This window comes from Pelecanus crispus, chromosome 18 (genome assembly GCF_030463565.1).
Source record: "Pelecanus crispus isolate bPelCri1 chromosome 18, bPelCri1.pri, whole genome shotgun sequence".
NCBI classification, from domain to species: Eukaryota; Metazoa; Chordata; class Aves; order Pelecaniformes; family Pelecanidae; genus Pelecanus; species Pelecanus crispus.
In genome coordinates this window covers 6,620,691-6,647,177 of record NC_134660.1, presented here as the reverse complement: position 1 = coordinate 6,647,177, position 26,487 = coordinate 6,620,691, and the positions used below count along the sequence as shown (strand labels likewise).

The window sequence follows — 26,487 nt, the reverse complement described above, 5'->3', positions numbered from 1 at the left end:
GGGATTAAGCAGAGAAAGAGAAAAGGGATTTCCTGTGCGTTTGCCATAGGCACTCACGCTCCTTGTGTTGGGCACTGCGCTCACACGCACACACACAAAAGCCTACCTTTATGCGCACATCTGTCCGCTCACACTTGTACACGCAGCGATGAAAGGGAGTCTCCCGGCCAAGCAGAGCTGTCTGGCTTTTATGGCTCCTGCCCTTGAGTGTGCAAGTTGACGCTGGGAAAATGTGTCTGTAGCCTTCTGCGGGTAAAGCTGGGAGCAGTGGAGCAGCAGTACAAAATGGGTATTTCCCTGTGACGTGAAATGTAGAAAAGAAACGTAGGCTCAGGCACCAAGGAAGGACAATAGCATTGAAAGAAAGATGGGAAAGTGTGGAGTCTTTTGCTCCTGCAGTTGGCAGCCTTGGATTTGTGTTTTGTGCAAATTGTCCATGTCCTCCGCCTATCCCAAATTCACCCTGTGATACTTCCTCTCCTAATGTATTTGCTTCCTCCCCATAAGCTCACGCGACTTCTGCGTTAGAGCCACCCAGAGCCAGGATGTGCCCCTGGGATCTCAGATCTGGATTTCAAATAGGTTTTGTTTCACCTTCCCATCTCAGCCACTATATAGAGAAATCGTCAGTCCATGGGACCCAGGAGGTCAAAGCAGAGCTGCAGCACCCTAGCCACAGCGCCCTGACCAGTGTGTCTTCCCAGGACTTCTGGACAGATGGGGATGATGGGCCAAGAGCAATGAGACTTTTTGTATCTGCCTAAGAAGGATCAGCAGTGGGGGAATCATAAGTTCATTGACATGAGATCAAAAATGAAAATTAGGTGATGACTGGCAAGAAGGTGCTCTCGGTAATCATCAACAAAGAAAACTAAGAGCAGACACTCAGGAAATGATGGAGAATTTGCAAAAGAGGAAGAAAAGGAGAAGGTGGGAAAGCTTGGAATGGCTTATCAAAATCAGATGGATTTCTGTACGTAGGTAAGCAACTTCACCAGCTGGGTGTGTGACCACATACAACCAAGAGCAGCCTCCAGCCTCCTGAGGGGCCTCTCTCATGCAACAGATCACAACTCCAACCTCAAAACAGATGGACCAAAACTGACTGCACACCTCCGGTCGGGTCTTCCAGGCAGGAAAGTCTGTTGTGAGATGGCTCAGGGGTTTAAAGAAGGGATTTGACCAAGTCTGTGCTTGAATGGGAGGATGGATCCTCCCAGGAATTCCCCAACTTTTACTTGCTCGAGGCCACTGCTGCTTTCTGCAGGCTCCCTGAGCGACTGAGCTGCTCATCCAGATAAAAAATTGGGACAGGTTTTACACTGGTGAGCTATGGCACAATTAACCTGCAGGCATGACATGGTGTGGAGCTCATGGTCAACCCTCCTGCTGCAGGCACATCCTTGCAAACTCTGACACTGAATATGAACTTCATTTCCACCACTGTGCAAACCCAGGCAGGAGAAAGCATCTCACAGCGTGCCACCCGCCCTGAGACTGGATTCTGTCTGCCAGAGTGGGTGTCCAGAGAAACACAACATGCCCTCCTGCCTGTTCCCCACGTTGCTGGCCCTGCTGGATGGAGAATGAAGTCAAGGTTGTTCACAACTGTTGCTTGGAGCTGACCAGTCTTCCCAGCAGTGCTGAGCTCCCCCCCATCAGATTGCACTTGGTGGGAGCTGGAAGCACAAAGCAGCTCTGGGAACCAGTCCTAGTGTGCTGCCCATTGCACTGTGTGGCCTCCCAACCATATCTGGTTGCCCCTCTTGTGCGTGTCCCATCCAAGGGTGTGGGAGATGGAGTCAAAACATTGCATGCAGTGCTCTGGTCCTGAAGTCTTGGGCAGCTGTCCCACTGCTGGGTAGGTGGGCAGAGAGGTGCAAGAGAAACAGGTCTGAGAGGTGGTTGAGCAGAGAGCTGTGGCAGAAGACAGCACTGGGGCCGGGATGAGAGGCATGCACTTCCCAGATAGGGTGGGAGTCAGGTCTTCTCATTCAGTGTCTTCAGCAGAGATGTCTCTCTTGGGCAGATCCCCTAGGATTCCCTTTACACCCTACAGTCATTAGTAATTCAACCAATTACTGCTGTCAGCTCAGCATCCAGCCTGAGACTTCTGGATGAGCAGTTGAGGACAAGGATGGTCAACCACAGGTCCCATAAGGCAATGGCATCTCTGTCCTTGGAGGTTTTCAAATTCTAGAAGGACAAAGCCCTGAGAAACCTAATCTCACTTGGAAACTGGCCCTGCTGTGAGCAGGAGGTGGGACTAAAGACCTCCTGAAGTCTCCTCCAACTTGGATTAACCAATGACTACAAAATGACTGATTAGCTCATGTGCAATCTTCAGGTGTGGCCAAGTGGTTTAGGGAAATACACAACACTGGGAGAGGTGGTTGATACCCCAGGTGGTTAAGCTGCCATTCAAAGGGACCTCTAAAGGCTGGGCAATGGGCAGACAGGAAGATCATGCAATTCAACCAAGGGACCTGGAGAGAAATATCCTGAGGAGAAATCAACCCCATGCACTCGTAATGGCTGGGGTCCGACCAGCTACAAAGCAGCATACAGAAAAAGACCTGGGGGTGCTGGTGGACAAAAATTTGAACGTGAAGAAGCAATGTGCCATTAGGGCTGCACAAGGAAAAGCCTCACCAGCAGGCAGAGAGAGGACATCCTTCCTCTTTACTCAGCACTGGTGAGACCTCATCTCGAGTCCTGTGCCCAACTGTGGACTCCCTAGTACAAGAGAAATATGGACATACTAATTCAAAGCTCTTTAATATTTGCCTATGCTAGTACCTGGGCTGTGAGGTTTCTGCACTGGAAACAACTGAGTTCATCACATCTGCTCTGTTACAGAACTGGCTGCTCATTCACAGATTTGACCACATGTTCTGGAGGGACACTGCAGGGTGCTCTGGGTCCTGAGCAAGGCAGCAGCTGCAGGACTATCCTTGCTTGTCTGTAATAGCAGGGATCTCAGGGCTTCTTAGAGCAAATATGTGTCTTCATCTTTCAGTGACAATTTCTGGCCAAATAAGCGATTTGACCCACGTATTTCATGCTGGGCAAATGACAGGTCCTTGTACCGGTAGGAAAAGGGCCTCTCAAATCTGCACCTTCACCAGGTACCAGCACATCTGCCTGACCCACAGTTGCAGCTAGAGGCTGATGTCCATCAGGGTGGAACTGTGGTGGTTCAGTCTCTGCTGGCACCATCCGCACAGGTGTCAAGACAGCCTGGGACGCATGGCATTGACATGCCTGACCCCAGAGCAGCCCCTCTCCAGTAAATGGCAATCCCTTTGCTGATGAACTTGGCATTGGACAGGACACTTCCCGCCTTGGCCACAGTTCAGGAACTCTCACATCAGTGTCTCCTAAAAGCTGAGACACCCCAGGGCATTCCCCAGCCTCCAGGTGCTGCTCCCCCAGATACAGCTCCTTGCATGTCCTTTGTCACATCCACCAGCCCCATGGGGATGTCCCAGCTATTTGGGAGTACACTGAACAGCTCTAAGGTGCCTCCATGTAGGGAGCCGAGTCCCTCCCTCTGTGCCCACAAAGGACCAAGGTATCTTCAGGTGTGACGATCACATCACTGCTATTCAGTAGGAAGTCTCTTGTTTTCTTATGAAATCCCTCTTTTTCAGTACATTGTCTCCCTGAACTATTGGTTCACCTTGGCTTATCAAATTCCCCCTGGGATGGTCATGGGGGCAGGACCAGCAGTGCCAGCTGGTTCCCCAACCCTCACGTTGTCCTCTGTCCCTTGCAGGTCCCTTGCATTAGGTCAGCAGTACAGCTCCCTGGGGTCACAGCCCATCCTCTGCGGCTCCATCCCCGGCCTCGTCCCCAAGCAGCTCCGCTTCTGCCGCAACTACATTGAGATCATGCCCAGCGTGGCCGAGGGCGTGAAGCTGGGTATCCAGGAGTGCCAGCACCAGTTCCGGGGCCGCCGCTGGAACTGCACCACCATCGATGACAGCCTGGCCATCTTCGGGCCGGTCCTGGACAAAGGTAAACAGCGAAGCCAGGGGGCTGCGGGGGAATGAGTTTGTCAGGGTGGGTAGAGCTGTCACATCTTCGCTTGGCTTTTGGACACCCCACGCCATGAATGTCCTACAGGAAAAAACATTGGGGAAAGAGTCTGATGTCCTAGCTTTCAACCCTAATTTCTCCAATTTCTTTTTTCCATTTTTTTTTCTGTGTTACATCAAGAGGGGTAATGAGGGAAGGGTCTGTTCCCATCCCAGGAGCTCTCAGTAGGAGAGAGCTCTTCAGTATAGGAAGGGGAAGGTCTAGCCCTATGCATGCTTACATGCCCTGGAATCAGGGGGTCCATCCTCCCTGCCCAGGGTAGGTAGCACATCCAAACAACAGGGTCCAGCAGACCCACAGGAAAATTCACGAAGAGGGATTGTGGTCAAGTTCCTTGGGGTCAAGACAGGTCCTTTACAGCATGCACTGTCTATCCCAGGAGGCCAGTGGGTAGGATTTTCCCCTGCCACTGCGAAGCCATGGTTGAAATCCTGTCCAAGTTTAGTTGGGATTTCAACATATCTTTTCACAGATGAGCCCAAAACAGCCAGAGCTGGGAACAAAAAGGGGAGAATAAACATATTTTCCCGCTCCTCTCTCCAAACACATGTGCTTGCTCGTCTTTATCACCTCCTCCTGAAAGGCCACCTTTCTAGACGCACTGGCATGGGTCAGGCACACTGGAAGCACATTGATGAGGTACAATAAAGTTGGGATTCCCAATGAGATCATAGCCTGGGCATTACTGAGAAAAGTGAGATGTTGGGCCCCAAGACAGCTGGGGCTGTCTGTAACCCTAGCCTGTAGCCAAATACGGCCTGAAAGGAGGTGCTGGAGGACTTTGGTGGCAGATAACCTATCTCACATCTCAGATGTCCAGTTAGCAAACCAAGACCTTAGATTAAAAAGTATTCCCATGAAACTGAACCGTATGGTGGATAAAAAACTCCCCTCCCCTCTATCCCACCCCATGACTTTGTATGTTGGCACTGATGACAAAAGGGAATGATACATGGAAGTCACCAGGGCCAGCTCATGGCTGCGGCTTTGCTCCTTCTGGAGCAACCTTCCCTGAAGATTTGGTGCACTGAGCTCCTCTGGGTGGAAGTGAAGCACTGCCTGCTCGGAGCAGCAGCTGGTCCAGGGCATTGCCTTCTCTTCCCCTTCCCCAAGAGCCTGCAGACCGTGGGGACTCAGCTGTTCCAAAGCACTGCCTGACTCCAAACACACCTGCACTGTCCATGCCACCTCCAGGTTTGAGGACCTCCAGGAGGTTTCTCGTTATGTCTTCTTCCCCATTTCCAGGGACAAGGGGCTGCACGTTTGCAAGTTCACAGGACTCTGCCTTACCAGGATCCTGCCTATTAGGATCCAACTAGAAATGACTTTCCGAAGGCAGCTGGTCAAATGCAAGAAGGGCAGAATGAAAGCCATGGTGTCCACCACGTGCCTTTCACTGACTCCATGCCAAGTTTAGCACAAGGGACGTCTGCAGGTAACGCCTTGCTTTCACAGCTTCATAAATGCAACCAAACCCATTTCCAGCTTCATTGGTATCGACACACACTGAGTCTCTGCAGTCCAATGAAGTCTGTTTATTGAAAAAGAAATTACTCTTTCCAGTGATGCTTTGGAAATAGGAATCTTACGGTACAGCCTTTAAGAAATTGGTGAAATTAGGGTTGAAAGCTAGGACATCGGACTATTTCCCAATAGCGTCCTGGAGCGTGCATACCCCCCAGTGAATATTTCTTACAAAGCTATAATATTCTGCATGTAAACAGTTCACGATATTTTTTTTCAAGCTTCAGCCTTCCAATAATGGTAGAGTTTCCTGAAACATCAGCAGTGTATTTCAGTGAAAATGACACATTTGGGTTAAAGTGCGATTCTTTGCAGAAATCAGGATTGTAAAGTCATTTTAGAGTGCTAATAGGACCATGAGATTCATTTTCCCTCTGTTTTGCCAGGATGTATTTTGGGGTAGCTGCTGTATTTACCATCAAATAACTTGTTACCAAGGCTTGCCACACTATAACTTGCTTCCTAATAAAAGCATGTCCTAAACTTCAGCACTTAGAAGATCAGAAAGTTTTAATTTTCTTAAAAACTACCATAAAAAACTATCATAAAAATTTTAAACACGTTATGAAAGAACTCTTATAGCATTCAGGCACTGAAAATCTCTCACCACCATTTCCGTCAGCATGAAAGCACTTAAAAATTGGATTTGAACCATCCTCCCCATAATGAGCAAACTGAACTTTGAATTTATGAAGAATATTTTAAGATTCTTTCAGCTGCAGGGACTAGAGCAAAACCTCACATGTGGACATGCCTCAACATCTCCGTGCACTCCAAGCTGACAACGTAAAATATCACCCATAGCTCTGAAACTCTTCTGACAGATGGAGAAAAATTATTAGGCACATTTGTTATACAGCTTTCCCGATCAAACTGTGATGCATCAATAGTCTCCTAGACAGTATTGCGAGGCAATTAGATTGAAAAATGTATTTATCCTCATGTCTCACTAACCTGTAAGTAGAACAGTTAAAAATAAACAGTATCATCTGCAAATAACAATACATCAAAGTACAACCCATTTGATTGTGGTTATTATTTACATTTTTTAAACACGCTGTCTTTTCCCTGCTGCCTTGAGAATTAATGAACGGAGACGGGATGGGGCTCATTTCGTCTGTGTAGCAACCGGTAACACTAGGAAATCCCTTGCGATTCCCAGGGTTTGCAGCAGGAACAGTCGCAGAGAAAAGCATAACCTTTTCAGCCACTGCTTTCTCAGCCGAAGGAAGAGGTAACGTTGGCAATAAAAAGGCTTTTGTCCTGCCCCGGTAGATCTCGGTAGCTGTGATGAATCTGGGGACCAACACTGCTCGTCCCTGCCGAGGGAGCTGTGGATAGGGTTGCTGGACACTGCTGCTGCCTTCACGGCATCGCCTTCTCCCAGGCTGTTGTCCTATCTTCCTTAGATGCGGTGACAACAGAAATCAAGAGTTTTGAGCCCGTAACCTGGAGCTGATATCCGAGATTGTTGCTGGCTGCGTGTTTTACATCTGGCCAAGCCCTGAGCATCTGTGGCAGCTGTTGCTGTGTTCACTTCTCGCTGGCTTCCAGGACACATGGAGGGGTGCAACCCCACAAACTAAGAATCATTAATTAATAGCAAGACTCAAACTAAGATGACAATCACTACTGCATTAGGCCAACAGGCATTAAGTACTAAGCCCAAAATAGCCAGTATTTAAGCTATGATAACTACCTGGATGAAATCACCCCTAAGTATCAAAGAGTGACATTTAGGTTAATCTCACCTACTACTCCCTTAGGTAGATTGAAGCTATTTTGGAAAAAACTTCAAAGGTGTATTTCTCACTACAATAGCATGGAAAATCATTTCTAATACAGCTTGAAAAGAAATTGAGGATAATTTCATTTTAAAGGAGCTGCAAAAACGTTAATCACGGTTGCTTCCATTCAAGCAGAGCTTAGTTTAAGAGCAATGTAATGTGGGAAAACGAGAGCGCCGTTTGCTGTGGCTCGGCTGCGCAGACCCGCTCACGGCACACGCGATCGAGCCTTTCTTGGTTCTTCCTTCCGGGCACATCCTCCAGGCTTGGCGGGCTGCTGCCAGCGTGGGAGCACAGGGCATCCCTCCCCGAAGTAGCCCAAGGGATTCCTGCCCCCAGGCCCTCCCACAGCCCCCGTCACATCCCCATCTCACTTCTCTTCCCAGCTTCACCATACAACTATAATCTCTCCTCTCAGTCTCTTGCGTGGTTTCACGCTCGCAGCAAAGCAATAAACAGCAAATTCGGCACAGCGAAACCCCCGGGGGACTGAAGTGCTCCCATCTGGGGGCTGCTGAACACCAGCCCTGGCTAAGGGCTCTGCCGAGCCTGACCCAATTTCCTCCCATGTGCCCTACCCAAAACTCAGACTCACGAGGTCTTTGCCATAAAACGTGTGGCAACCGCAGCTGGCAAGTCTTTGGTTTCCTAGGGCCACGGATTATCCTCCTGCAAGTTTTCTTTTTTGCATGTCTTTTTTTCTAACCTGAGCTATGAAAAACAAAACAAAACAAAACCAAAAACCAACCCCAGAATGTGGGGTACGATCATGTTTTTACAAGCAAATCCTCCAAAATGATTTATACTGCAGGTGTGCAGTCTGGGACAAGGAGGGAAGAAAAACCTGCTTCCCCCCCTCTCTCTTCTCCCTCCCTTTTCTTTTTAAAATAAGGTCAGTTTTTATTAAAAGACAATGTCTCTTCCAGGCAAGTCCTACCCCAAAGCCAAGGTTGAGCCAACAGCCAGGTGACTTACTGCTACTCCGGGGGAGCGAGCAATTACCATTCTCCGCATTAGTGATAAAGTCTGGGATTTTGGTTAAAGTACATTGCCCAGAAAGAGCTGGTTGTGAGTGCACGAGGGAGGAACGCCCCACAGGCATCTGGAGACCGACGCCTAGGACGGAGAAGAGGTCTCTGAGCAGCGGGCAGGACTGGATCTGCAGAAGAGTTTGGCAGGAGCCTTAGCAAGCTCATCCCTTTCCCCACGTCTTGAGCAATGGGGGAGGCCACTCTTCCCCTGCCTCCTCGCAGCACGGCTGCCCTTTGCTCCCTCTCCCTCGCCGGGAAGGTGCCCCCGGTTCTCCAGAAAGGTCCTCCTCCACCCTGGCCACGCTCAAGCCTCTTGCCGGCAGCACCTCGCCGTGCGTGGCTGCGAGGAGCGTGACGGCAGCGGGGCCAGGTGCAGAAAAGGCAGCTGGGCCCGGGCTGCCTTTGGAGGTCCTTGTGTGTTCAGCTAAGCCCCTGACACGAGCTGTGAAAAGGCAGACCCGCACCAAGATAACCCATGGCTTTTCTCAGCCATGACACTTGCAGTCATTTGCATCTAAACAGGGGTGTGTGGGATCAGGGGCCGTCTTGATATAAACTCAACAGCTTAAAGGGAGGGGGAGGGAAAGGAGAGAGGGAGAGAGAAAAATAAGCTTATACTGATGAGAAAGAGCTAAGCTTCCTCCCCTACTGTGAGGCAGGGCGAGCGATACCATCCCAGCGCTGCAGTCGTTTCAAATCGCTGCAGCATTCACACGCCCTTTAGCCATTCTGATCCGGTGGCGGGGGGCTGGGGAGAGCCATCAATAGGGATTTCCCAGCCGGGCTGGCGGGATTGGAGGGTGACGGCAGGACAGGGGAACATTGCCCCGTTGCTACGAGGTGCTCCTGGGGAATGCCAGTGCTCTGTGCCGTGGGTACGCTGGCCGGCGGAAACATTCTGCATTATGCTGGTAATACAGTGTGACACCGCGGGAACAATGGCAAATTGAGTGTCCCAGCAGGTAACGGGCCTGGCTGGGAGACAGTCGCAGTGGTGCACTGTCAAGACGGCTCTAATCCTCCCTCACCAGCCCCTCCCCTGGTTCTGGGAACGCTGCTCCTGCATTTCATCTCTGGGAAATTCTCCCGGCTCCTCACCCAGACCCAGGAGAGAATTTCAAGGCGAGGCGTTTGTCTTTGCAGCTCGCTCCCCCCCCGCATCGTGCGGAGAGCTCGCCGGGCAGACGCGGGGGCGCGGGGGGGTGCTGGGGGGCAGCTGCGAGAGGGGTGCAGCCCCTCGGGGCGTCATCGCACCTCTGCCCGGCCGCGGCGGCGCCAGCCCCAGCTCAGCTCCCATCCCAGCATCCGCGCTCTGTACAGGGACTTGCAGACTTACAAAACGTGCAGCGACTCTCCATCCTGCGCCCATCGCTTTGTCACCCCCCAGGATGGAAAGCAAAGGCACGTCAGCAAGGAGCGCGGGTCGTTTCCTCCCCCTCTGCCCCCGAGCTGTCCTGGTCTGAGGCCAGAAGGGCTCGCTAGCTCCTCTAATCTGATCTGCTTTAGGCCACCCAAATAGCTTTTGTCAGGCTGAAACACTCCAGTTGGAGCAGTGATCTTCAACCGGTGGCCCACAGCCCCCAGTGGTCCCCATGTAAGTGGTCGGTGAACGATACCTAAGAACAACCTTGGTAGGTAGAGTCTGGATCTCCGCTGGTGTATCGGAGGTGGGAAGGGCAAGGAGGGAAGAGTTTGAAGTAAAAGAAAGTGAAAACCACAGCATGGTCCCACCAGCAAAGACAGGACTGAGCAGCCCTGGTTCAGGATCACGTTTGGCATCTAGATCCGAGTTCCCCACGCTGCAGCAGAGGAGCGGTGTGCATTTCCACAGCTGGCACATACCCACCCGCTGCCTCCTCCGATTGCTTGCATGGGGTGAAATTAGCTCAGTTTGAGATGCCTGATTTTGGAAGCTAGACCCCGCCTCCGCAGAGAAGACGGCAGGCCAAGGAGCAAGACCCGGTGCAGCAAAGGCATCCCCAGGGCACAAGTCAAGAGCAGATGCGGGATGCATGGGGCAGCTGAGAAGACGGTTCATGGCTTCTGCTCTGGAAGGAGAGGGTGGTCTCCAAGGTCATCGTTGGTCTGAGCCAGCAGAAAATCCTGGCTTTATCCCACATCCGCTGACGACTGTCCTGATCATTCAGTCAAGCTGCACCCACGAGGCAGCTGGAAACACGTCCCGCAGTGCACCCGAGGGGCACCCGGTACCCCAGCCACCGCGGCCCCTGGCCACCCGCCTTCAGCACCTCCCTGCTCTCCTGCACATTGGGCCTGAGGCTGGATTGACTCCAACATCTGTGCTGAATTTAGAGACCTAAAGTCTCCATCTTCATAAGATGGCATGTAGGGTTAAAGCACTCCAGTGTCATTCACCAGGGTGCTGTATTTATGCAGACCAGAGAGGCTCTGAACCAAAAGATGTCCCTAAGGAGGACGTTGAGACTGAGATATTATTTTGGCTGTGCTTGCGAAAGCCTGTATTTGGTACAGCCTTACTGAAGTCAATGGTCAAACTCCCGTTGATTTCAAAATGAGTAGAAATAGTACAATACTGTCTGCTCTACAAAAAAAAAAAAAAAAAAAAAAAAAAAAAAAAAATTAAAAAAACCCAAACAAAAAAACCCAAGAAAGCTTTAAAAACATCCTGAGCAGAGCTCTGTAGCCAAACAGCCAGGTCACTACTGCAGGAACCCAGACTCCAAGTCCAGGGACCAAAGTTTCTGTCCCTGTGCTGAGCAGGGAAACACACGGGGGGCTTGCCAGTCTGTGTCCTAATGCAGGAGACATCTCTGAGCTGTTCTGAGCTGCGGGAGGACTTGCTCTCCTTCAGCCCCAGTCAGTCCTCAGCTGGAAGGGAGTGTTTGCTTCTGTTCACCCTTCTGGATAGAGGAATCAAGCCCAGGAACAGGCGCAGAGAGGAGCAGCCGGGCTGAGTGTAATAGACAACATCCTACGGAAAGACGTAACAAATACGGCTCTTTGAGCACAGTAAAATGCAAGTTCTTCTCTCTGCAAGCACCATGAAATAAATACAGGGGCCATTAAAAGCTACTTGAAGATGAAAGTCAGTAGGAGCGCAGGAACAAAGGACATAAATTGCCTGGGCTTTAATCTGAGTTGAAAATTCCAAGTTAGCCATTGTCCTGCTCTCAAACCAGTGGAAGAGCCATCCGTCAGAACGCCTGCAAAAAGACCGGCTTAGTTCAGAGCCTGTCACCACTTCTTCAAAGGCCTCCCAAAGAGTTAACATACCAAGATACATAATGCAGGAAATACCCTTTCAATTTGAGAGTGTATTGTCCACTTACGGACAGAGTGCAAGACTCCCAAAAACATGACACTCACAGACCTCACGGTAGGAAAATGCCACCATATTAAGTGGACAAGATCATCTCCTGGTGCGTCCTCTAAAGCTACGTCTAGGTCTTCTCACAGTATCATTATCTGCTTCTAATATCTCGGAAGTTTCCTCTGATAGTAGCAGGCCGAGAAAATCTGTCTTGATGGCTCCATGTCAGCTGCTGCTTTGCTGTGCTATTCAGAACAGCCACGCTGCCATCTCAGGGGGGCACTTCAATACGGGGCTTTGGTCGTTTCTACCCAGAACAACCCACCCTGAGTAAGATGTTCTTTGCGTTTACGGCAACCACCACTGAGCCAGGAAGGGCCACGATGCTCAGGCAGAGGGGACGGCAGCGTGCAGGGCTGCTGGAGAGGTTTGGGTTCCTGGTGAAGAGCAGCAGCTCTGAGGTGAGCTTGGAGGCTCCAGGCACAGAGCAGGCAGCTCTGGTCTGGTTTCCCACCCACCCTGCTTGGCCTTGTCCTTCGCAGACCCAGCTGTAACATCCAGCCCATGTAAACATCTTCTGGTGCCTTCCCCATACCCATGTGCATTTTGGCTGCTGCTCTCCAAAGCCCAGGTCAGGGCCCCACAGAATGGCCAGGGAAGGGGAGGGCTTGAAAGTCACAGGTGGGATGCTCCAGTTCAGCAAACCCACTGCATCTGCATCTTCACGTGGATTTTGTTTTGTCCCCACCTCCTGCCCAGGTATCTTTGTTCTGCTGAAACATTTTCTCTCTCCTGGCACAGAGAATCCACACATGCCCCAGTTCCCAGCTCCCACTCCACCTAGGCATCCTGGGCAATTTATTTCACCCTTTCTTCAGCATTCAGTGCTTTCAGGACTTTCTCCACCTTTGCTCCTTTAGGCCTGCTGAAATTCAACATGTACCTGGAGCATGCCAATAGTTAGAGTCAAAGAAGAGGCTTGAGTTTCATCTGCTTTGACTTCCTCCAGGATTGTTCAGTAATTAATGAGCAACTTCAAGGTTATCTTCGCACCTTCGGCTGGTTTTATTCCATTGCTGTAAAGTCACATGTTGTTTAGTCTAGGTATATTTAACAGTAATTACTAGCTCTTAGGCTTTGCTCTGCCATTGTCTGTCCTGTATCATCTGAAAACTTTCCCCATTTCAGCATGTGTATGAGCTTCTTCATCTCTCCTTGGACTAACTCCAGGCATGGAGTCCCTCTCTGGGTTTCCAGACCAGGAATTAACTCCAGTCACTCTCTTCTGAGGCCCCTCAAGCTCTTACTGACATTTTGTGCACCCATTGGCACCCATGCTGGATCAAATCCTGCATCCATTGTATTTGGGGGAAATGCTGCATTTGTGATACACAGAGCTGGAGTCACACTTCTCACTTCTCTCCCACCTACTCCTGCCTGCGTGCTTCAAAAGGCGATGCCAGCAGCACCTGATTCAGAAAACGTTCATTAAAAAATTAATAAAATAACTTTTTGCTTTTTAACAAGATTTAGATGATGCTGAAGGAGGTTGGGAAGGAAAACAAGTGTTACGTTGACTGATAATCCCATGGACTCTATTTATTCCCAGCCACACGAGAGTCTGCCTTTGTCCACGCCATTGCGTCGGCAGGGGTGGCCTTCGCTGTAACCCGCTCCTGTGCCGAGGGCACATCCACCATCTGCGGCTGTGACTCCCACCACAAAGGACCTCCAGGAGATGGCTGGAAATGGGGAGGATGCAGTGAGGATGCCGACTTTGGCGTGCTGGTGTCCCGGGAATTCGCAGATGCCCGAGAGAACCGGCCGGACGCCCGCTCAGCCATGAACAGACACAACAACGAGGCCGGCAGGACGGTGAGTGCTCAGCGGGCCCAGAGCCGGTCGTCCATGTCTGCATGGAGCGCCCAGTCTGGCTCCCCCTGATGTAATGGGACCGCAATAATGCCCGGGCAGGAGCTTTCTAGGATTATTTTCCAGGGCACAGCATTTCCACTCTCTACAAACAGATGGGTAGGGGTTAAGAGTTAAAACGTGCCTTGCTTCCAGCACAAACATCTCCTAAGGCAGCACGTAGAAACCCAACTCAACCGCCCAAGACCCCAGGTCAACAGTGAAGAGGACTTTCCTCCCAAGCTTCTCCTTCCTGCATGCTCCCCGTTGTAACGTTGTCCCACCCAGTGATTCCTTGGACGAGATGACGGTTGTCAGTCCCTTCCAACTGAAATATTCTATTCCGTTCTTGCTGTCAGCAGATACCTGGGCCACTGCCTGCTCTAGGTCATTTGCAAACCCAGCATGCTTTAACCGTGTTACAGCGAGGCCTTTCAAACAGTGCTTGAAGCAAACACTAAATATCGCTTTTCCATAACACAGCAGGCAGAGGTGGAAGGGCGGAAGCCTGAATCTCCAACTTGTGTTAATGACTGACAGCTTCCTGTAAAAAAAAACCAAACTCTAGTAATTTTAACAAAAATCAGTGATTATTTTGCTTCACACAGGAGGTTTCTGGGGAAGAGAGCAGGTCATGTCCTTAGATTCACAATTTCATTTACTTTCTAGTGCAGACTGTCAGACTCGGGGCATAAAATGAAGGGTTGCTAGCAAAGCTAGGACAGGGAGATCCGTCCACATCCACGTGTGTCAGAGACACCCTCCAACCCTCAGCTTCTCTGGGCTCTGATTGTCCGCACACACACAACAGGGAGGGCCCCATTGAAAGGACTGGACTAGATTTGGATTGGATTGGATTGGATTGGATTGGATTGGATTGGATTGGATTGGATTAGATTGGAGTGGATTGGGTAGATGATTAGAGCAGCCGCCCATCTCAGTCATGCTTTTCCAGTGTGACGTCTCCATCTAGAGCTGTTTCTGCCACACGCCAAAGCTCCCATGCGTTTACAACTAGCCGACGCTTTCCAGACCGAGCTCAGATTAGCCATTTAAATCCAGGTAGCAAAGGCGGGTGATGGAAAGCAACCGCTGGGCATCATCAGCTGCCGCTGACCGCCTTGTTTTCTCTCCCCCGGACAGACCATCCTGGATCACATGCACCTGAAGTGCAAGTGCCACGGTCTCTCGGGAAGCTGCGAGGTCAAGACCTGCTGGTGGGCCCAGCCCGATTTCCGGGCAATCGGTGACTACCTGAAGGATAAATACGACAGCGCCTCTGAGATGGTGGTTGAAAAGCACCGAGAATCTCGGGGATGGGTAGAAACTCTTAGGGCCAAGTACGCTCTTTTCAAGCCACCGACGGAGCGGGATCTGGTCTACTACGAGAACTCCCCCAATTTTTGCGAGCCCAACCCAGAGACGGGCTCCTTTGGGACAAGGGACAGAACATGTAACGTCACCTCCCACGGGATTGACGGCTGCGACCTGCTGTGCTGCGGTCGTGGCCACAACACCAGGACTGAGAAACGGAAGGAGAAGTGTCACTGCATCTTCCACTGGTGCTGCTACGTGAGCTGCCAGGAGTGCGTACGCGTCTACGACGTCCACACCTGCAAGTAAGCGCAGGTAGGTCTCCAACTGATGGGAGGTTGCTCCAGAGCAGGGCCAAGGGGTCCGTCAACCCTGCGATCAGCCCCCACATGGTGGCCTCACACTTCAGAGGATGGCATAAAACATTCCGAATGCCCTTGGTCAGGGCAGACACCCTCACACAGCCGGCACCAGCGCTGCGGAGAAGGCTCTCGGCATCTCACCCACACAAGGCAGTCCAAGGCTAGAGCTGGCGCCGCAGACACGTCAGATCGCTGGTCTGCTGACTTCTCTCGGGCTGGTTGGCATGACGGTGTCTGGGGAGAAGCAGGGACAGCAGAGGTCCACGCGAGGCGCGGCCACACCAGCCAGCGTGCGGCTAGCCTGGCACGCGCAGAGCTTCCAGCTCCGTCCTCCTCCAGAGGTCTGGCCCGTGCAGATGCCAATACGGGGGTTTCAGGTGGAAATGAATTTTACAGAGGGAAAGCCGAGCACGTACAGGCTCCCTGGTCTCAGCAGGTGTGAGGAGGAGGAGGAAAGGAGCCAACTCCCCACACCAGCCGGGCTCTTTCCTTCCTGCTCCGAGGAGACGATGTTGGAGGAACAAACCTGCTTGAGCACGCGAACCCAGCCTTGCAGCCAGCCTCTCCTTTCACCCCTTTGCCCTCTGAACTCCCCACAGCCCCGGATCATCTCCTGTAAACCCCCTGAGGAGGACGGCAGAGCCGAGCGGCTCCTCCAGCATCTGGCCCAGGATGAGAGCAGATCGCACGTGGCGCGGCTGCCAGCCCGTGCACGGGGACGCACCACCGCTCCAGCAGCCTCCCTGCCGTGCAGCGGCCCGAGAGAGAGTTGTAAGGACCTGGGCAGATCCATCCGGCCGATGCAGCCATTTACTAAGCATTCCCTTGCATGACTTCGTATCCCAGAGCGAGCTCAGAGAGTCCCTGGGGGCAGGGTACCCGCCCATGAGCATCAGCAATGGACAGGGAGCCAGGAGCGCGGAAGAAGGAATTTCCGTCCAAGCCTGCCCGTCAGCCTTCCCCCACCAGACAGACTTGTTCACACCACTTCATCCCGCAAGAGAGCGGCAAGGGCAGCTGGGGAAGGGAGACCTTTAGCCAACAGCACAGCCCCAGGCAGACCCTTCCCATAGGATTTCTTGAGTTAGCAACTCGCCCATGAGGGGTCCACAGAGGCTCCCTACCTTTAGCAGGGATTTGGGCCCCAGGCGTGGCCACACACATCCCATGACCCACCTCCGTGCAGAAAAATCAGCATTTGTCCCTCCACCTGCTCCCCACCCCCCTCCTTGACCACACGCCCCCTCATTTTGGGATTACATTTTCATGGCGCATTGACCCTTGAAATTAAAAAAATAAATATTCTCTCTGTCCTGGTGGACTCCTCCACAGATGATGACGACAAATAACCATGTTCCAATGCCACTTCTCACGCATCAGTGATTTAACACAGAAATACGTCTAAACCATTAAAGCTGTGTCTTCTGCTCCACACACTTTGTCCATGGGGAAGAGCCGTACTGCAAAGAGCAATAAAATGGGTGAAAGACCCCTTGTATGGAGCACAGAACATGGCCCCGTCACTCAAACCTGCGGCTGGAGAGAATCAGAGCAAAATTCTCAGTCCTTCCTCTGTAGAGCACGATGAAGAGCTCCCGGATTCGCGCAGCCTGAGAAGCATTGGCTTTCTAAAATTAAAGATCGCAGGAGAGCTCTAAGAAAGCTCCCCGATTTGGAAATAAGCCGTCTTCTGATATGCATTCTATTTAAAAGTATATATTAAACTCCGTGTCTGCAAAGACTCTAAGTACCTGACTTTAAGCAAAATCCCTTTTTTGTTTGGTTGGTTGGTTTTTAATCAAGAAAAGGTATTTAATATTAAATAGAACATTTATTGCCTTGTAATTATTTTACTGTAGCCAGGTATTCTAGCACTGAATGGAAGATCTTTTTCCATCAATCTGCTGTATCCAAAGTTTTGTATAAAGTTGTAGAGGTCGATTTTTTTTTATTTTATATTCAGAAAATTTCTCTTTTTATAAGCATTATTTATTATACAATGTATATACTTGAGTTAACTAAGATTATATATTATATAAATATATATATTTGGAGAAAAATATATTTCAACTTGCATTTTTTTGTGGTACGTCATTAAAGAGAAGGTAAAAAACCAAAACTATGCACTCGCTAGCTTGTGTGGTTTGCCTCTGAAGGTCCTTTAAGTCCTGCTGAATGACATCTACGGGAGCGCTGGGTCGTCATCCAGCTACTTACGCACAGCGACAGTCACAGGAATGCAAGACGATGATGGGAAAACGTAGCAAATATAGGAGATTTTACAGCTGAATGCTAAGATTTTTATTTATAGAGTGCCATCTCACGCTGTGCATACAACATGAGAGTACCAGATTAAAACAGGCTTTAGACTTCATATTCTGCCCCCACCAATGTACTTGCAGGCTGTCACCGAATCACCTTTGGATGGTTTGGACAGACCGAGATCCCAATTTTCTCATATAAAAACATCTTCTCCTGTCCATTAATCATTTTGTGGGTGTTTCCGCAACATCTCCCATACATTAACCATGCTTTTAAGTGCACACAATTTTCCACAGCACTGGCCCTCAAATATACCTGTCTGAAGGGTAAAAAAAAAAAAAAAAAAAAAGAAAATCATTCTATACTCCTACACCGCTCCCCAATTTATACACAAAGCAATGACACTTGCCGCCTTGCGGCACGAATGCGCGTGAACGATTCGCCGCACGCTGGAGACGGCACGCTTCTGCCGGCGCCATGTCCCACGGGATGGCGGCAGCGACGCCTTCGAAGTCACGCGAACACCACCGATGCGTTGCCAGCGATCCAGAGAACCGAGCGCCCTGCCCTCACGGAGCGCGTTGAGCTTAACGGCTTTACGAGTGGAAGCGATCCGCGGGTCTGCCATCATCCCAAGCCTTTCTCCCCAGAACTCCATCCTCCCCCCAAACCCCACCCCAACACTTTCAAATGTATTTTGTCTTCGATTAACAACTCAGCTTTTGAGACAGTTGCATTTCTGGAAGGTTCAGGAAAAAGCAGCAGCAGGGTAAGGAAGGGGATGGAGAACCGTTTAAACTACTACAGTTCTCACTACAAAGCCACTCTTGCCCAGGCAGCGCGTCACAGAGAAAATGTGGTGGGAAGGGGGTGCCGGGAGTCATTTTCTTCTGCCGCCTGCAGGAAACTTCTTGGACGGAGATCTCAGAATAGGCTGGAACGGGTGGGAGGCCATACCCAACAGTTCGTTCTGGTTTTCCAACATGTCCTTCTTCAAGTGCGATACACCCAACTCACACACGCACTGCACATGAGCCAGCAGTGTGCCCAGGTGGCCAAGAAGGCCAGCAGCATCCTGGCTTGTATCAGGAATAGTGTGGCCAGCAGGAGCAGGGAGGTGATTGTGCCCCTGTACTCGGTGCTGGTGAGGCCGCACCTGGAATGCTGTGTCCAGTTTTGGGCCCCTCAGCACAAGAAGGACATTGGGGTGCTGGAGCGTGTCCAGAGAAGGGCAACGGAGCTGGGGAAGGGTCTGGAGCACAGGGCTGGTGGGGAGCGGCTGAGGGAGCTGGGGGTGTTCAGCCTGGAGAAGAGGAGGCCGAGGGGAGACCTCATCGCTCTCTACAACTGCCTGAAAGGAGGGGGCAGGGAGGTGGGTGTTGGTCTCTTCTCCCATGTAGTTAGCGATAGGATGAGAGGAAATGGGCTCAAGCTGCGCCAGGGGAGGTTTAGGTTGGAAATTAGGAAACATGTCTTCATGGAAAGGGTGGTCAAGCATTGGACCAGGCTGCCCAGAGAGGTGGGGGAGTCCCCATCCCTGGAAGTGTTCAAAAAACGGGCAGATGTGGCACTTTGGGACATGGTTTAGTGGGCATGGTGGTGTTGGGTTGATGGTTGGACTGATGATCTTAGAGATCCTTTCCAACCTTAATGATTCCTAGTTTTTACTTTCATTAAAAAATAATCCAGTCACCAAGCCAGGAAACACGGAATTGCTACTCTACCCTTAAATGATTAGCGGTGGACTTGGTAGTGTAGGTTAATGGTTGGACTGGATGATCTTAAAGGTCTTTTCCAACCTAAATGATTCTATGATTCTATCTTTGGGGCTTCAGCGGCACTGCAACGTCCAGAAGAGTCTAGAAAGGGCTGGACCGGAGGTCTTCTCAGCCAACTCCTTTAAGACTACCCGTGGTCAAGCTACCCAGGCTGGGGATGTATTCAATCCATCCATGCTTAGGTACAAACTGAGCATCCCTCTGGCTATCAGCAGCCTGGAAATAGTTTTGTTATCTTCATGCTGTACATCAGCACTCTATATACACACCTCTGTTTGACCAGCACCAACGACACAGATGTCTCCCAGATCATCACAAGTAGTTGTGCTTTTTATTGAATCCATTGAATGTGCAATTAAACCAGATATTTATTCATCAATATAGTTCTGGACAAAGACACAATAAGGTTTACATCATTTACTCTGAAATATAAGTTAATGTGTGCTGCTGTCACTAGGACTAGCAGAGGAAAGAAAGGAACAAATAAATTCACAAGTTCGTACACAAAATGAGAGGGAATAATAACCACTGGGACTCGCAATGTTATCACAATACAACAGCACTGCCAAAGGAAAAGAAACCAGAGTGAAGTGACTAAAATACTCCGACTGCTCTAAGTATGCACTAAGGACTACAGTACCTTCACCTTTGGGCCTGAAAGAACGTGAAGCACCCTCCTTCCCCGGGAACACCGCCTTGGCTACAAGCTACTAGCCCTTAGTAGCGTGTCTGGTCAAGTTTAGGAAGCTACACTGACTAAGATCTCATAAATGGCTTTGATTTCATGCCCCACCAAATTGAGGTATGTTCCATGAACCTTGTTAAACAAGTGGAGCCAAAGAACCAGAGGGGAGTAGCCTCATGCAGTCGTCGTCAACAGCATCTCATTGACGTGAGATGACTACGGGGGAAGGACCACATAGCGAAGTTTGATACATTCCTTTATTTCAGTGCAAAAACATGGCAATACACATCTCGTGCATCTGCAGAGCTCGGCTTCCTCTCTGTCTCTAACGAGGAATTTCAACTTTTGGTAACACGGCAGAGAAAAAGGATATAATGAGGCTGGCTAATACCAAAGCTGCCATCTACATTGCACTCGTGAGGAGCTTTCAGGCTGGAATCAGTATCTCTAAAACTGCTGTTGAATTAACAACAAGCTTCGATGCCTTAAATACTGGATTTGGAAGATTCCTCTACTCTGATCAACATACCTCCCTGCCTTCTTCCAGTCCCTAATGCCACTAGCCAGTCTCTCTCATTGGGCCACAAAATACCTGGGTATAAAAGAAAGCAGGTATTAGCAATTTCGGCAATTCTGGAGCTGAATTATCGTGGGCACTGTGTTTAGGTTATCGGCCTGGCTCAATGTTCAATGAGGCATAGGATGACGTAACAAGAAAGCGTTCATCAGATCAGGATAACACATGCCTTCACTACAGACTGTCAGGTCTTACTAGAAACCAGGATTTCTTTCCTATCGTAGCAACTGGATGCTGGACACAAGGTGAGCGTTAGCTTCAAAACTTACAGGACGTTTCCCCCATGCCAAAATCAAATGAGAACGCAGCCTCGCCTGCACAGAGACAGAAGCACAGTGTTCTAGAAGACACTTCCACATGACATCAGTATATTAAAGACGAAGAGTAAAGATACTGTATTGCACTAAACATGCAGATTCCACATCGGGTTCTTGGAAACAGGGGAGCATTTTGCTTTGTCCAGCGTGTTGAACACGGAAGAGTAAAGATCCCAGTGTATATTCTCCAGGTTGGTCACTTTTCCAGCTGTTGATCTTGCACTTGGTCCACCTTCAGTCTAGGGAAGGAACTCTTGCAAAAGAAGCCAAATCCATCAAGAAAGCATGCACATGTACAAAAGCATCAAGCACACACTGGAACCCACTCACATGTAGCCAGGATGGATACTGTTGTGAGTTTCCCCAGCACAGGTACTGCCCTACATGTATTAGAAAGTCATTTTCTAGGAGATGCCACTGTCAAGACTGGGCTCAACTATTCCCTGTGATACCTACAGGGGAAAGAGTAGGACATCCTTCTCTCAGACAGGAGAAATACAAGAAATCAAAGTTCCAGATTTTAGATAAACAGCTGGATCTGAACTCTAGCAGAGTCTCTTCTGATTTACTTTAGTTAAAGAAAGCTAAGTTGTGGTCCAATATCTCATTTAAATTTTCAAGTCACAGGTAAATTAAGAAAAGCAGATAATTCAGGCATGCAGCTTCTCAAAAAGTCTTCAGGACCTCCCCCCCTCCCAAAACAACCGGCATATAGCTGTAAGGAGAACTGATCTGATATACAGTCTGTAAATATAGGAGGGGCCAACAACTACACTGCAGTTTCCCCTCAAAGAGATCCTTGTTTCTCAGTGGAGAAGAGAATTTTAAACAATGCTTTAAAATAAAAGTACTTACGTTCCTTCTTCTCTCAGAAGAGCCAAGAATTTTTTCACCCGATACTCAGGATCCATCTAAACACCAAACAAAACAGATCTCCATTAATGCGATGCAATCTTCCAAGTAGCACGACAGGAAAATGAGGCCACAAAGATAGCTGGAGATGCGTGCGTGTGTTTGCTTTGCCAATGCATTGGCCTGGCCAGAGACCAGCCTGCTTGTCCAGAAGTTCTGCAGCTAAGTAGTGCAGATACAGCACTGCACCAAGAGAAAAAACTGATTAGCACAAGCTTAGCGTGCTCACATGGCTAGGAGATGAGCCAGACTGGAAACATGCACAAGCATTTCTACCAGGTACTTCTGTTTTGACGGCAGTCTGTGCACCAGCTTCATCCCACACTGCCAAGTTCTCTGTACAAGCCAGGCCCACTCTGCCTCTGCTTCTATCTCCCCCTTTCCAGAGCTGGGGCAGCAAATTAAGAGTCAGGAGCAGAAGGGACTGAAGATGCCCTCAATTTTCCTCTGTCTTCCTTCCCCCTTACTGCTGCAGCAGCAAAGCATCAGAGGAGAGGAGCTGTGTGTGGTGGGTTAGCACATAAGGGAAAGCTGAATCACCGCAAAAGCCTTCCAGAACTCGCAGTACCAACTTGTGCTGTGGCTCCATCAACCAGGAACAGCCCCTAAGGATCCGTCCTGCCTCTGCCCGAACACTGAGACAGAGACAACAGGGAAGTGGAGGAAAGGCTACTAAGGAGACAGAGGCTCAGGCTGCCATCGGAAGACACAACTTCTGTGTAAGTTGTGCTGACGCATGGGCTTGTTGCACTCCAAAGTAAAAGACTAGGCAAATTGCCATGCCTACACCAAGATACAATGTGTTAGAACAGTAAACATTTGGAAATTGGAGACCGTTGTTTCTCAGAGTTTCTTTGTGTTGTATTGCAACAGTTCATTTGGCCTAGAAACTCCAACTTCTGTTCATTCTGTAATCTTCATCAACGTCTTGTATCTTTAACACACTGCCAAAAATACAGTGGGTTCGTTCTGAAGACATTCAGTAAATGGTACTATGAAGCTGACCGGTTGTAAGAATCCCAGCTCTATGACCCACTTGGTAATAAACAGGCAAGTGCTCTATTAAAACATAAAACTGGGACTTATCCTTCGAAGGGGGAAGCAAAGTTTCAGCATGTGCTCTGGCCTCCCACCAAAGAGGCAGAACAAGGGCCCCTGAACTCCTCTACCATGTTTTATATTCCTAAAGGAAAACTTCCACCAATTCCAGATGTGAACAAGCCATCTATTTAAAACCACGACCACTGCATTTGAGGGCAACACAAATGTCTTTAAAAACAGCTTGGAAGAAGATACAACACAAAAAACCCCAACAGCTGTCTTACCAATGATGTAGGCAGGGAAGAAACAGCCAATGAGAATTTCTGCCATGTGCTAAGAAAAAGCTTAAAAAAGTATAACCTCCTATCACTTTGAAATATGTCAGCAAGGCCAATACCTCAATACCAACTACTGAACTATTTTTAGATCAGAAACATAAATCCACTGGAACGAGATGATTTAAAGCAACTTACTGAGGATCACTGAGCTATTAAGTTGGGTTTTTAACATGCAGAGGAATACTGGTAATGTTCAGGATCCCAGAAGGAAAAAAAGGCTACCCCGTCACCTAAAGCAGTGCTTGAAATGTAATGCATAGTGCACAGGAACTACAAGAGGGACTGCTGTGCCACATAATTGGAGACCAGAAAGATGGTGTCTGCAGTATCCCTCTAGCCTAAATCTTCTCCACAATCTCTCCCAGTCCACGCTTGGCTACAAAGGGAAAGCACACCTGTCACTATTTCAGTTCTCCCATTTCTACCTGTAGATGTGGTGCTTAGGGACGTGGTTTAGTGGCGGACTTGGCAGTGTTATGTTTACAGTTGGACTTGATGACCTTAAAGGTCTTTTCCAACCTAAATGATTCCATGATTCTATGATTCTATCAGAAAGGCTGAATACAATTGGGGTAGCAGTATGTGCACATGGGCCACACACGCTGAACACTGATTACTTGGAAGTCCTCTTTCTCTGGGGGAAGCCACACCTGTAATTCACACTATAAGGCTAAGCCTGTGACTCTCACCTGGCAAAGGGTCTCGGATCTTTCCCATCCAAAGGACTCTGGTCTGACCATGTGGCTGATCCTGCTGAAGCAGGAGGTTGGACTAGATGACATCTTGAGGTCCCTTATGACCTCATTTATCCTACAGTCCTATGACCACTCATCCACCTCTCCTTCCTATACTTCTTGATGTTTCCAGAATGGCTAGCACTTGATAAAGGCGTGACCACAACTCCAGGTGGCCACACAAAGTGTCATTTACATAGAAGTACAGACTAAATAACTGGGACAGTGCAATGGACTGAAAACTGGTTAAACTGCTGAGCTCAAAGGGTTGTGATCAGTGGCATAAAGTCCGGTTGGAGGCCAGTCACTAGGTATATGCTAGGCATCCATAATGGGAGCCAATATTGTTTAACCTCTTTATTAACAAACAGGATTTAGGGACAGAGGGCACCCTCAGCAAGTTTGCAGATGACATAGAACTGGGAGGTGTGTTTCATGCACTTCATGATGGTGCTGTCATTCAGAGACACCTCAGCTGGATGAGATACAGACCGACACAAATATCTTGCAGTTAAGCAAAGGGAAAAGCAAAGTTTTCCACCTAGGCAGGAATAACCCCAAGCACCAGTACAGGCTGGAGGACAAGTGGCTGGAAAGTGACTTTGCAGAAAAGGACCAGAGGGTCCTGGAGGACAAGTTGAACGTGAACCAGCAACGGGCCCTTGCAGCAAAGATGGCCAACAACATCCTGGGCTTCGTTAGGGGGAACACTGCTACCAGATCAAGGGAGATGATTCTTCCCCTCTTCTCGGTGGTACCACACCTGCAGGACAGTGTCCAGTTCAGGGCTCCCCAGTACAAGGGAACAGTGACATACCAGAAAGAGTCCAGCAAAGGGTCACAAGGATGATTAAAGGTCTTGAGCATCTGTCATACAAAGAGAGGCTGTGAGAGGTAAGATTGTTTAGTCTGGAGCAGAGAAGCCTCAGGATTGGGGCGGGAAGGGTGACTCTTACCAATGTGTACAAATACCTGATGGGACAGAGTAAAGAAGAGAGAGACACTCTTCTGAGTGGTGCCCATTGACAGGGCAGGAGGTCACAGGCACAAATTGAAATGTAGTTCCATGTAAACAGAAGAGAAAGCTTTTCATTGCAAGGGTGATCACACACTATTAGGACTGCCCATGGAGGTTATGGAACCTCCGTCCTTGGAGGTATTCAAGACCCAACCGGACATGGCCCTGAGCAAGCTGTTCTAGTTGACTGTGCTGGGTCAGAGCAGGGGGTTGGACTAGACAAAGATGAAAAAATTGCTATGGGTGCAATTAGCAGAGTGTGTCTGTTTAGTACCTTCCTACTCTCCGTGACATTCACCCAAAGAGAAGAGGGTCACATACAGTTTACCCTAGAGAACCAGATACCACCTGCACGGCGAGCTAGATGAAGCGCAATCTACTGCAGGTCCTGGACAGGAGGTTCAAAAGCGGCTGAAACCTCAAGTTACATGGAGAGCCAAAGCAAGCCTGGGAACCATAGCTGCCAAGGCCAAGCTTAAGCAAAAAGAATTACCAGTACACACACTCTCAACAAGCTTCAGACAGCCCATAAAAGAAAGGGATTTGAGGAAAAGGACAAAATACATTTGGTCTTTGACCATGACTAGAAAAGTGCATCTGAGAAGGATTCCTGGCCTTCTCAGATAAGACACGTGGCATTTTTATAGATACTGGCAGTAAAGACATCTAGTTCTGAAAGGACTTCTTCAGAGGAGTTACTCAAGTGTCAGTCCACAAAATCCTCAGATTTGATTTCTCATATATGGTCCAAACTCAGAGTCAGATTCTCCATGAGAAAGCTAGAAGAGTTGGGCTATGTGTTGCCAAGAAGTGGACCTTGCTGGCAACAGTCCAAAACCCAAACTTCATCCATTCCTGTTGTCCTAGAAAGGCCTGGCTCCCTTCAAATGTAAATGTTGAAGAGGGTGGTGAGATGTCTGTAATCATCTACACATATGCTTTCCGAAGGGCTGAACTGGATTAGATGATGTCCTGAGGTCCTTTCCAGTAAGAATGATTCTGTGATTCTAAGATCTTAAGTGTTCTGCAAATCAGGCAAACCAGTGAAAGGCAGTTTGATGGTTAGAGGAACAGCAGCTCACTACTTAAGCACTTGCACTCCGTACAGAATCACTGCTGAGGGCCAAAGGCAAAATCCATACAAATGTTTATGCTGCCAAGCACGCCACCAACAGTCTGTTGCATGAAACAGTGGGCAAAGAGTCAAAACACTTTTTGCAGAGACCACAAAACCAGACAATTTACTCAGTAAACAGAGAATCTTTCACATCTCAGATTGACCCAAGGAACCATGAACACCGAGATGGAGCAAGGCATGATTGCTGGCCATCAGCCCAAAGCCGACAGAAAGAGAATGTCACACACAACAGTCAAAAGGCCTGGCTTATTCCAAGATTACTTATCTCACTGGCTGACACAGGGACCAAGAGTATTATCTACCTGTAAAGATGGTCCTGTTGCCAGGACGCTGGTGAAACCTTAGGAAACCACAGAAAAGTCATC

General features: G+C 49.3%; 2 protein-coding genes across 2 annotated transcripts in view; one reads left to right on the top strand and one right to left on the bottom strand.

Annotated features, from left to right (window-relative positions):
- WNT3 (Wnt family member 3) overlaps positions 1–15,269 on the top strand; it is a 50,227-nt gene extending 34,958 nt beyond the window's left edge. Inside the window, exons 2-4 of the mRNA XM_075722701.1 lie at positions 3,779–4,020; positions 13,345–13,610; positions 14,790–15,269. Of these exons, the coding sequence (XP_075578816.1) occupies positions 3,779–4,020; positions 13,345–13,610; positions 14,790–15,269 (988 nt within the window). The remainder of the gene's footprint in view (positions 1–3,778; positions 4,021–13,344; positions 13,611–14,789) is intronic.
- A 5,524-nt stretch (positions 15,270–20,793) lies between these two features.
- Positions 20,794–26,487, bottom strand: part of NSF (N-ethylmaleimide sensitive factor, vesicle fusing ATPase) — a 79,809-nt gene continuing 74,115 nt past the window's right edge. The window contains 2 exon segments of the mRNA XM_075722612.1: positions 20,794–21,194; positions 21,797–21,852. Coding sequence (XP_075578727.1) covers positions 21,176–21,194; positions 21,797–21,852 — 75 coding nt within the window. The 3' untranslated portion in view covers positions 20,794–21,175.